The sequence below is a fragment of the Lepisma saccharinum genome, chromosome 6 (assembly GCF_977018435.1).
Source record: "Lepisma saccharinum chromosome 6, izLepSacc3.1, whole genome shotgun sequence".
In the NCBI taxonomy this organism is placed as follows: domain Eukaryota; kingdom Metazoa; phylum Arthropoda; class Insecta; order Zygentoma; family Lepismatidae; genus Lepisma; species Lepisma saccharinum.
In genome coordinates, this window is record NC_139234.1 from 43,006,086 (window position 1) to 43,018,338 (window position 12,253).

The 12,253-nt window shown below is 35.5% G+C and overlaps 1 protein-coding gene across 2 annotated transcripts; it reads left to right on the forward strand.

Annotated features, from left to right (window-relative positions):
• The first annotated feature begins 5,739 nt into the window (after window positions 1–5,739).
• Window positions 5,740–10,317, forward strand: LOC145988715 (uncharacterized). Of its 2 annotated transcripts, XM_083123819.1 has the most exons (3): window positions 5,740–5,913; window positions 6,769–9,162; window positions 9,640–10,317. In XM_083123819.1, the coding sequence occupies exons 2-3, from the start codon at window positions 6,783–6,785 to the stop codon at window positions 9,909–9,911; spliced, it is 2,652 nt and encodes an 883-aa protein (XP_082979945.1). In that variant the 5' UTR covers window positions 5,740–5,913; window positions 6,769–6,782; the 3' UTR covers window positions 9,912–10,317. The 2 variants fall into 2 exon arrangements, with proteins under 2 accessions (XP_082979945.1, XP_082979946.1); XM_083123820.1 differs by having other exon boundaries at window positions 5,740–9,162.
• Window positions 10,318–12,253: the final 1,936 nt, after the last annotated feature.

The window sequence follows — 12,253 nt, forward strand, 5'->3', positions numbered from 1 at the left end:
GAGACCTGACTGCGATGTCACGTGCTTCTTGTTGTTAACTGAAACTTGAGTGAACGTTCACAAATCTAGTGCAAAAATATTTTTCCAAATATTCTTCACAACCAAGATAAGTTGAAATATATGTAGTCTCATTTTTTAGGGTGTGACTGGGGGAGCAAAAAGACAATCTTGCTCCTCCTCTGTGGCTTCTTAACATCAGGCAATACTGAAAGCACTTGTGGGTAGAGGCGAAACAACCAAGGGAGGAACTTTTATTTCTTGGCCATTTAGATTTATTAAAAGTTTACTGTTTGTTTTAAACGTCATGTTCAGGGCTGATGGCTTAGTTTTAGACCTCAGGGAGAGGTAACACCTCTTATGTTCAAATGTGATTTTGTTTTTTAATCCGTGCCATGTAGGCAGATGAGGGGGTAGGGTCCATACATTTTCGAGGTGATGTGATCAGTACCATGCTCCGGCCGCATTAACCCCACGGGTTGCCCACAGGTACCCATTCATTTTAGGATAGGTGAGCCAGGGAGCCACTTTTTGCGGGGATAAGGCCGGAAAAAATTCCGCCCTAAGATCACAACCCACGGAAATCGAACCCGAGTCTCCGCGTGGCATTCAGACGCCCTACCCACTAGACCACTGCGTGGTCTCGCATTCTTCCCGAATTTGTTCCCACCTTCACCCTTTCTACCTTGAAAGCTCAAGCTCTATCTACTCCCCCTTGTTCGGAGCCCTTGCATACATGGAATGTAGCTGCAGATGGAAAAGAAGAGATTTAATATTGGCCGAGTCTGCTGCCACGCACGTGTCGGCAGTAAGAATAAGCGTCAAATTTGCTCCTGCCACGTAATTCGTCTGCTAAAAGGATGTTACAAATCTTAAGAACTGATGAAGACGAGAAAAATGCAAGTTTATGATTAGTGGGAATGAATGTACAGGTAATTTAGAACCTTTTTCTTTAGAAAGCATTTAGCGATATTATTTTAATGCTAACGGAACCTAACCTAACTACTAGAGCATTTAGGTTTATTATTAGAAGAATGCTAAGGGACCTAATCTTAAGACATTTATGTGAAAGTAATCGCTACAACTTCACAGTATGTGTAACAGACGTAATTGCATACATAGCATGATGAAATCACGATAAAACGAAGACCGAGTTTGCTGCCACGCGCATCTCTTTTGAGGTTCCAGCAGAAAAAGAACGTGGCAGCAGGCACTACCTTTAATACTCATATTAGTCTGCTCTCTGCCCCCGACCGCATCTGTCCGTAAAATCGAAGCGGCGAATTTCTAAGGGCCGTATTCATAGTTAAATCTCAAGACACTGTGTAAGAGATTCTTAGCCAAGACGATCTTGGGAAGGTAATCTCGTCTTGAGACAGTGTCGTTTCATAGTCGTATCTTGAGAAACTCTTGGCTAAGAGCCGCTCTTCCCAAGGAAAGAAACTTTCTCTTCGCCAAGACGACGATCCTGAGATACGATTGCCTGAAGTGATACCAACTTAAAAGAACTGCAAGAGAAATTGTCAAAAGAAACAACAAAACACATTTTGAAATACATTAATAAATTACGTGAAGTTATGAACAGAGTCGTAAAAGTACATTTATTTCGATAAGTGATGATTTTGTTACAGAAGATGAATTACTTTCCTGGCTTTGTATGTTTTTCTTGGGTTAGCGATAGGGTTGTATGTTGGTAGTAAAACAAAAGAAAATCACGCAGCGGTGTGCAGTCAAGACGTAAATTCACTACAGGCGCTGTGCTGTAGCTTCATGTTTTGTTGTTCATATACGTTGATGAAAGAGAAACAAGAACAACAAAATAATTATCTACTCACGGATTAAAACTTATAGATACTAGAGTTTGGATTCAAATTAAAAATTAACCAGTAATTAGTCTACATAGAAACGAGTTACATCAAAACTCAGCGTACTCAATTCTGCGTTAATCTATGCTACGCAATTTTTTTTGTCTTGAGAAAAAAGTGTCCCCCCTTTTTTTTTTTTTTGCATACGATCGCTCTCTTTGAAATTCTATAAAAAAGAAATGGGTGGTCCGATTCTAATGAAATTTTATTACGGTGCAACCAGGAAGGTTTTAAACAATTCTTAATTTTCAGATTTTTAAAATTTGTCAAAAAACTATTGTTATCAATTTTTGCGAAACTACTTCTCTTATAGTATTGTAGTCCTACAAATACAATTTTGGTCTTGCTTTGAAGGTCTTTGCATCTGTTTTTCAAATCCATTATTATTGTCAATTCACGTTGCAAAACAGATTTTTAATCAACGGAGTACAGGATGTCTACCAAAATAACAAATCCAAAATTCTTGATCTTTCTTCCCTTTTTCTTAACCTTATTTAATCGTTCACTACTTAGGCATAGTTGCAAATTTAGATATTTTTATTCAATGAAAAACCCTTACCAGAAGGCCAGTGAAGATGAAAACTGAAGCTGTGCTTGACTTGCTTTAATTATTAATGCATGTAAAAATTAATGCTCCAGATATCATCTTAGATGGGGAATGGCCACATTACGTTATGTAATATTTTTACAAAACTTTATGCATACAAAAATGTAATTCTTAAGAACCAAAGTAAACAAATTTTAAACAAAACTCAATATAATTTAAATTTTCAAATATTCAATATTATTAAATCCCAGGACAGGTATATAACAATTTAACTCGCTACACTGCAAAAAAAAAATAGCAAACATTCTTGACCACAAGCATGATTTCTTGACTATCTTGACTGGTAGACAGCCTGGAGTAAATATGTACATGGAACGTGTCCAACACTGTTAGCACTAAGAGCCTGCAGTTTCTATGGTTCAACGGACATCGCTGCATTGATATGTGCGAGAACCATTTCAATTCAAGTTTTTTGGGACACAAATTTGATACATTATATATTAGAAAAATCAATTCATTTGTGAATATATATCCATAAGCATAAGATAAAAAAAAAAGTTTTAGTTGAGCAAAATGGACATTTACAGCTGCAGGCATGCATTTGAGGAATCTTATGAACTTGAAGGTTACCAACCTTACCACTCTTTCACTGTAGCATCAATCTGTTTGAACATAATTTCCTTACATCAGTCTAATACTGGGATGCTTCTCCATTTTCTACCCAAGTATCAATTTGCAACAAATGAGAAAGGGCTATCTAGTCCAAACTTACCTGCACATTGTCATGTTCTTTTCAGAAAACCATAGAACAGATGTTGTTCACTTTCGGAACATTCTTTAATTCATTCACGTTTTTTTTATCAAAGTAATTGTAATTTTTTTTAATAAAAGTGTTTTTGTAACTGAAGAACGTACGTTTCCGCAAATGGTTTGTGGGGCTATGTGTCGATGGTTCGTGGGGCTATGCGAGAATGGTGTGTGGGGCTACGCATATTTCTTTCGAAACCAATTTTTAACTATTTTAACCTAAACGTGACCCTACCTAACCTTACCAGGAATCGTTCATGGGGCTATGTGTCAATGGTTGAATTTCCGCTATGAAACATTCCCACATCACACAAAACACCTTCCAGATGTTAAACAATGCTACAGAAACTTATTACCGTTAAGTAGTTTCTTCTGTAAAAATGAAAAAATCTGTCCGGGGAATATCAGATTAGTACCAAAACTACTTCTATGGATTCGAAATCCCAAGCGGAATACTCATAATGAATTTCCACAATGTGCATATAAATTGTTCACTCCTCTCAAGAGTATAAGCGAAATGCAATAACATAATTCGACACAAGTACAAGTAAAATTCATCAACGAAGAAAGCGTAACATTGAGAAGTTGGAATTTCAAATGGGTGGTTACAATACACGTGAACAAGATATGCGGAGCGATTATAGCCTGGCATTTATGCACAAAATGAGTGTATAGCAAAGGACATCAAATATTCAGAATATGTTAAGAGCTAAACTTTTGACAGAAGACAAAATAAATCTACTGTCATTTAATGAATATCTGAGATGTATCAAAGTTTAATGCAAAAGTGTATAACAATACACTGGGTGTGTTTTTTATTCCATCATAAAACAGAAGGTACAAGATTATGGGATTCTCACATATGAGGAGATGCACAAACATTACCAAACTAATTTATCCCACTCCCTAATCACAGCCTCTCTGCCTTTGCTCATTTACGCTGTACCATAGGCTATAGGAACAAAGTGAGAGTCCATGGTCACAATAAAATGTTCCAGCGAGCTATGATCAATTGAAGGGCTTGGGTGAAAAACATGGTAAGTGACATTTTGGTATTTTTGAGTTACAAAGTAAAATGTGCCATCCTTCAATTTTAGAGTGAAATTGCCATGTCATACAATTTGCATTGGACTCGGTGAAGCCTTCTGAAATTGGTAAACACAACACAAAAACAATTTATCTACAGTATAGCTTCTAATAATATTTTTTCATAATGAACTCGGAAATGACCAAGGTGTCACTTAGCATGTTTTACACACAGAGACCTTCAATTGCTTCCTATGAACATTTCTCTTGCATAAGTTACTCATTATTTTTCAAATCGTATAAGGAGTATATATTTTTTTACCCAGTCAATTAGAGTAACATTAGCTTGATGGTACACTATCATCAGGCCTTTTCCCATTAATGAATGATATCAAGATAATTTGATGCACTTACTTACCTCAGTAACTCTCAACTGTACCAGGCTATACTGAATAGTTGAAAGCATATAATTCCTGTTGTAAATAATTTTTGGTGTGATACCACAGATTTTTATGTTACTTTTTTATCGAGTGTCTGTGCATGTGTGCACATGGTGCATAAATACTCCCTCCCATGGCTTCCAAGAATATCCACATGTTACAAATTCATAAAATTGATTGATTGATTTAGTTTACTTTACTTCGAGTTTTGTGCCTCTTGGCTAATTTGCGAAGATGGGGATGAGTGATGAAATTGATGAATGGACATTCACAAACAACCGAGCCCGAGCGGGATTTGAACCCGGGACCCTTGGCATCGCAGTGCAATGTGCTAACCACTCAGCCACAGGGTCCGGCACAAATTTATAAAAGAACCAAAGGAATTAAGATAGTTAATTTTCCTAGACACATGGACATCACTGAGAAGTTAATTTTACTAGACACATGGACATCACTGAGAAACTTTAAACTGTGTAATAAATAAAAATCAAAACTAATTTACAGGTAAAGCACTAATTTATTTTGAGAATAATCTTGTTCACTGGTCATACATAAAGGAAGGTCACATTTCATTATTTTCTTTGACTCTAAAAAAAAGGGGAAAGAACATAAGTTAAATGAAATTATGTTGTCCACATATACAAAATACACATGTTTTTGGTGACATTAAAACCATGTAGTAGGGTAATTCTCCAAAAACCTAGCAATATCATGTCCAAGTATAATAACTCAAGAATGACTTGACTTAAAAAGTTTACTTTTCTTTTAATTTGTAGAAGCAGTTGACCTCTAGCCATCCCAATGTATACAAAAAGAAATAGTTAATTATTTTTTAATATAAAATATGTATAAGGGTCTAAAAGTCACTCTCCTGGTATGTCCGGATCTTTTGTTAAAACAAACTATACTCATTTAAAATGTTATCATTAACATTACATAAGTTTCATTAATATTATTCATTTTTACATAGTTGAAGGTATAAAAAAAACTTTTTTTTTTAAATTTAATCATTTGACATGATCCTGTTACACCACTTCAAAGTGGGTCCGAAGTTTTCATGTCACTCTCCTGGCTCAAGGAATTTTTTAAATATTTACAGTGAAAGAAAAGGATTTTTTGGTTTGTTATCTGGCAACAATGTTTCTTTCAGCCATCTTGTTTGAGCTGTAGAGTACTGTGGAAGAGCTACTTGTCCTTGTGTTTTTATCAAATTGGGAAGTTCCAAATTCAGGTTCGTAGCATATTTTGCTGTCATTCTCCTGGTTAACTTATTTATAACAAATAATAACCCAAATATTTTGAAATAACTATGATTATGTGCCATTAAGCAATGTCATCACCTGACAGAAATTTGTAATCTCAACTTTTGCCCTAGGCTTTGATTATTAGGCCTAATCCATCCAAATGTCACACTCCTGGCTGTCACACTCCTGGCAATAATATCACACTCCTGGTATTTCTTGTGCCAGGAGCGTGACTTATCAGCCAGGAGAGTGACACTTATCACATGAAGGGAACAAATTCGGATCAATTTCATTGTGTACATTCGATTTGTAAGCCTATACAGCTGCTGTGCACTATCACAGAGTAATGGAGCTTTTACATCAGGCCCAAGTTCTGAATTTTACAATTTTTATCAGGCCATTTTTACTTACCCAATATTGATCCTATAAAATACATAAAAATATACTTTTGAGCACTGAGCTGGGTGACCATTCAGCAATTCTTAAATAGTGCAGCCTACATTTATATAGGCTAACTTTTTCAATTGTTTCTATGTGTTAGCATTTTGGCCACAAACTATAATCAAAATTACAATTTAAGATAGCACAAAAAAAAAAATATCATTAAATTGAATCTGGCCATAGGCTATTTCAATATTGCACTGCAGGGTATATTTAAAACCTAGAAAAAACCCATACCTAAAGAGATTTTTAACTAAACCTAAATTACATTTTTAATTACCTTTATTGGACAATTTATGCAATTTGGAACACACTGAATTATTCAGTTTGATTTAATTAAATAAAAATAATATTAAAATAAAGCCATCAAATTTGACATCAGTTTAAATAATTTCTTTCAGAGTCATCACTAATAATGGCAGGAAAGAAAAAAAAGACAACACAGTCTAGAGAGGAGAGGCTAATGAAAAAGAGAGAAGCTGAAAGGAAAAGGTACGAGAGATTGAAAAATGACCCACAAAAATTGGAAATTGAGAAGGCCAAGTGGAAAACAAAATATGAATCAAGAAAAAACAAGGGAACAGTGAAACTAATTACACAACAATCAACAAGAGACCAAAGGGCTACAAGGCAACAGTGGAGAGTGCGCCAAAAGAAACACAGAATGAAAAGCAAAATTCAACAGCAAACAAACCAGTTTGTAGAGAATAACACACCCTCTGATAGTGACCCTGATGATCCAAGTCAAGAACTTGATCAATTAGTAAATGGAGAACCTGTTTCACTATCACCAGAAAGTAGGCAGGCTACTCCGGATCCAAACACAAACCTCACCAATGGAAGTCCTCGAATCCAAATTGTTACTCGTGCCTCAAGTAGCATAACTCCAGACACAAATAAGTTCAGCGATGCATCTTTATATGTCATGTCGAAAAACTCCGATGGCAGGATAGCTGAAACAAGGAAACGAAAGCGTCGTAATGATGTACGGAAATCGAGAGAACTGAAAAGGCTGAAGCTGGATTTAGATGCATGTGAGAAAAGAGCTGAAAAATATCGGAAGCGTTATGAAAGGCTGTTGAAGAAAGAAATTGAACAGAAAAGAAGACTGAATAAGGAAGAACAGATGACACCTCGCACAAAAGTTAAACATTTTCTCCAAGGCAGAACTGTTGATGAAGATGTAAGACGAGAACTGTTCACAGGAGAAGTCATTAAGTCACAAATAGCTCACACATTCAAATCCATCAATTCTTACAAGACCAAAAAATTCCTGAAGGAGTCTCTGAGTGGAAAGATAATAAAAAAGTATAGGATGCAAAAAGCATTGCCGTTTATCCGAATTCGTACTGTGGTTGCCCACAATGAGAATAAATTGAAGCAAAGGATCAGGGAAAAAGTTGACCATTTCTTTCATGATGATGAAAATACCACCGTCAGCCCTGGAAAAAACGATTTCATTACCAGAAATAAAATTAAAAAGCAGAAAAGATACCTCAATAATACAATGAACGAGCTGCATAAACGATTTAGAAGACAGAACCCTGGTGTTTCTATAAGTTATTCATTTTATTGTAAATTACGTCCGTTCTGGGTTGTCAAACCAAGTCTTAAGGGCAGAGACACATGTTTGTGTAGAGTACATCACAACATGGAAATGCTAGTCGATAAACTGAACAAGAGTAAGGTGATTGATGCACAGAACCCAGAAGAATTGGCTGAAATTTTGTGTTGTGAGAAAAATCGCGAGGCTTGCCTGTTGAGAAAATGTAATGACTGCAACGAAAACACGATTCCTTACAATGACTTCAATGTAAATGATACTTTCACATACCAGAAGTGGATGTTGCATAAAGAAAAACGTAAAATCAAAGACCAAGAGAAAACTGTTCAGATTATCAAAAAGGATGCAATAACAAGTACTATTGGAAAAGCCATTGATGATTTGGAAATGTCTATTAAGAAGTTCATGATCCACATTGCAAACATTAGACATCAGCACCAGTATTTAAGAAAGCTTAAAGAAAATCTGAGTTGTGAGGAAGCATTAATTCACATAGATTTTAGTGAAAACTATGCACTTAAGTATGCTAAAGAAGTCCAGTCAATGCATTTTGGTGCTTCAAGGAATGAAATTACGCTTCATACTGGTGTAGCATACCACATGACTGAGGACAACACTTCAATAAAACCAGTTTCTTTTTGCACACTGTCAGAAAGCCCTCGCCATGATCCATCTGCAATTTGGGCACACCTTGAGCCTATTTTGACAGACGTGCTACAAGATAAAAGAATTACAGCTCTCCATTTCTTGTCCGACTCACCATCCACTCAGTACCGAAACAAAAAGAACTTTTACCTACTTGAAAAATACCTACAAGAGAAATTCCCCAGGATCAAAAAGGCAATTTGGAACTTCACAGAAGCTGGTCATGGAAAAGGTGCCCCTGATGGGATAGGTGGCTGCCTGAAACGTACAGCGGATAACATGGTTTCCTTGGGATATGATGTTAACAACATCATTATTCTTGAGAAAATTTGGAAAGAAAACTGTCCAAACATCAAATTGTGGGTTGTTGAGGAGGACATCATATTGAGGGTTGATTCATTTTTGTCATCTGCGGGCGATTTAAAAGCTGTGAAAGGAACAATGAAGGTTCACCAGGTCACAGCTGCACTTGGAGAGACTGACACAAAGATGAACTACAGGACCCTAAGCTGTGAAGAATGCAAGGCTGACAAAAACTGTGAGCATTATGGAATCTTTGTTTCAAACTCAACTCATCTGACACAAGGTAAGAAAATTTCTTTGATTTTATTTGACTAAGTTTAGTCCACATTGTATGTTCGACAATTTTTTTTTTTAAATTTTTCATCTACAATTTATAGTAGATTTTGTAGTATACCTACAATTTTAGTTTTTGATATAAGCATAAGTAGGCCTACATAAATCTAATACCGGTACCTACTGTATGTTAAAAGTAAAATAAATTAAATTGTCTTGATTTCTCAAATTGTTAGTAGACAAAGGATTAAAAGATATAAAGAACAATGCATACTTTAATCATAGAATAAGATAAATAAACTATATATAAATGAAAAATAGTAGAACTCTAAGTGGGCTATATAATGAGGTCAGCAGTTAAAGGCCAAATTTAATTTCAAATTATTTAATTTTTGCAATAATTTAAAGTAGCCCTGCTACTAACATTCACACATTAAAAGTTATCATTATATAGTAAATTATATGTTAGATTTTATTTTAATTTCAGCCCAGCTGATGCAGACTTACAATATAGGAGAATGGGTCATATTTCACTATGAAAACCTGATATTCCCTGGAGAAATAATTGAACTTGGACCAGGGAAACTTTTCATCAATGCCATGGAACCAAGCAATTCCAAAAGAACATCCTGGTCTTGGCCGAAAACTAAAGACATCCATGACTACCCCATCGAAGATGTCATAAAAAAAATTAACCCTCCAACACCCATTGGAAGCAGCCATAGAGTTGCAAATTTCTGCTTCCTGGACAGTTTTTAGGCTAAACCAATACCTTGTTTTTTGGCCGCTCCATATAAAGCTTTCGTTGTGTTTTATATTTTTGGCTCAGCTTCAAGTTATGGCTGATCTAGAGGCTTTACTTTATCTTTCAACAGCTGTATTCAATTTTATAATTTAGTAAATAATAATTTTTCTATTTTCCTGGAATGTGTGTGTGTTTTTTGGGGTAATATTTTAGCTAAGCTACAACAGTACTAATTATGTCACTCTCCTGGTATCATCCGTCACTCTCCTGGTGGCTGAAATTTAAATGCCTTGTTTCAACCACTTTGGAGCATGAAGGTGTATTCCCCTTATTTTTCCCTTGTTTATGATCTCATGTAGAGTAAGTGTGATTTTTTTCAGATTTTTTAGAACAGTTTTGAAATTCGCAAATTTTTGCTTTCAAAATGTTCACTTTTTGGAGAATCACCCAGTAAAATGCATGGTTTTAAGGAAAATACAGTTTTGCAGCATAACTTGTTGATATTCTTAGTATCAATCAATAGTATCAATGCACACAGCACTTGGATGAATACGAATTTAACGTCATGGAAAATGCTAAAACAGCGTTCACAATAAAAATCAAACGAATCTCATAAAACTAGGATTCCTACCACTATAATTCACAGTCACACACACATGCTGATGCAGAAAATTGTGTGCGAGAGAAAAAGAGAACCATTGAAAACTGAGTGAATAGTCTTTGACAAAGTATAAGCTGACCACATTGTTATATTCATATGAACAGTCTATTCACAAGAAGCTCCTTTGCAGCTCACCATTGTTACGATGCACACGTGTAGGCTCTATTTCTACAGACATGATATCTGAGGTTCCTTGAAAATTTCAACATCGCCACTGTATATGATACCCATATTGTGGAAAACTGCACACGCGATAACAATGTCTCGAACTGTTTCCAAGTCTTCTGGACAAACGTGGAAAACGTCGCTTCCATATCCCAAAGGTACTCTCCACAACATTCCTCTGCTGAGCATGGGCATAGTTGTACCTCTTTCAGGATCAGTTGGTGGGTCTTGGAATGGACTGTAGAGGTATGGTCGAGCTGAGCTGAATATCCCTTGCCATGAAGAATTGCATCTTGTCCTTTGGAATATCGAATTATCATAAATACTTCCTGCCCATCTAGCCACGAAGTCAAGAACTCACTTTTTGGACCTGCACTACCTGAAAAAATAACAACAAAATATCCTTAAGACTGATCTCACAATTTAAAATAAGAACATGGAAAGTTGTAACGAAAATTCATTCCACATAAATTAATGCCTGACCACAAATTAACCCAATACACATACCTGATTATTAAAATGTCCATATCTTGTGCATTTTGAAATGCAGAAAATACTCATTTCTGAAGTTAATAACATGAAAATAACTGTGTTTGTAAAAGTTTTTCAGTATTATTCAAATCTAAACAATTTCTACATACCTGCCTAAACTACTTGCATAAGTGCACACGAGCAGGATGGTAAAATTATTCTCATCAGAAAACCTGTTCAGTATTTGCTTATAGGCACATGTAGAATATGATTTATGTAAATGCATGTGTGTACTATGAGAATATCGAAATTACAAAAGCAGAGTTTGGACCTATATTAATTTATGTCAAATAAAAATTATCTGAAGGGATACAGCCTCTTCTGTGTACACCTTTGGAATGAAAAATAGAAGAGAAATATTCATGATTTCACAACTATGCTTGTTCAAATATGTTCATGTTAAATCATATATTTTTGTGTAATCATATATACTGTAGTAATAAAATAAAATCAGCGACTACCTTCATTCACCAGGTGATGAACCAAGCTTTGGGGCTATTTTCACCAGGTCTCGTGATTTGTCACTGTGGAAATTTATTTTTAAGACACAAATATTTTCTTGTATTCTATCTTTTGCACTGCATGTTAGGGAGGGCAGTTAGGTATTCCATTTGTGTGTCTAAAAATAATCAGAAACTTCTATAGTGCACAGGTTAGGTAGTTTGATTAACTGTTATTGTCTTGTTTATTTTCCCAAGTTAGTGTGAGTAATTTGACAACATACATACATTGAAAATGTGTGAAAGATATATCTGGTCTCACCACATTGTGCCAGTAGTTGCCCAAAATAGAAATCTGTACTCCCTCAAGAAAGTAAATGCCTTGCATGGTTTATGTTAAATGTTGAGGTTTTTCACTATTCTTAGCTCGCACAGATGTGTCATTGTGAAATAAAGTACGTCTGTTACCTTACTGTGAAACAGCCTGAGGGCTTCTTGCAAGTGAATATAGCACCCAGCACGACATTCCACAACAGGAGCTAAAAATTTTCGTCGTTAA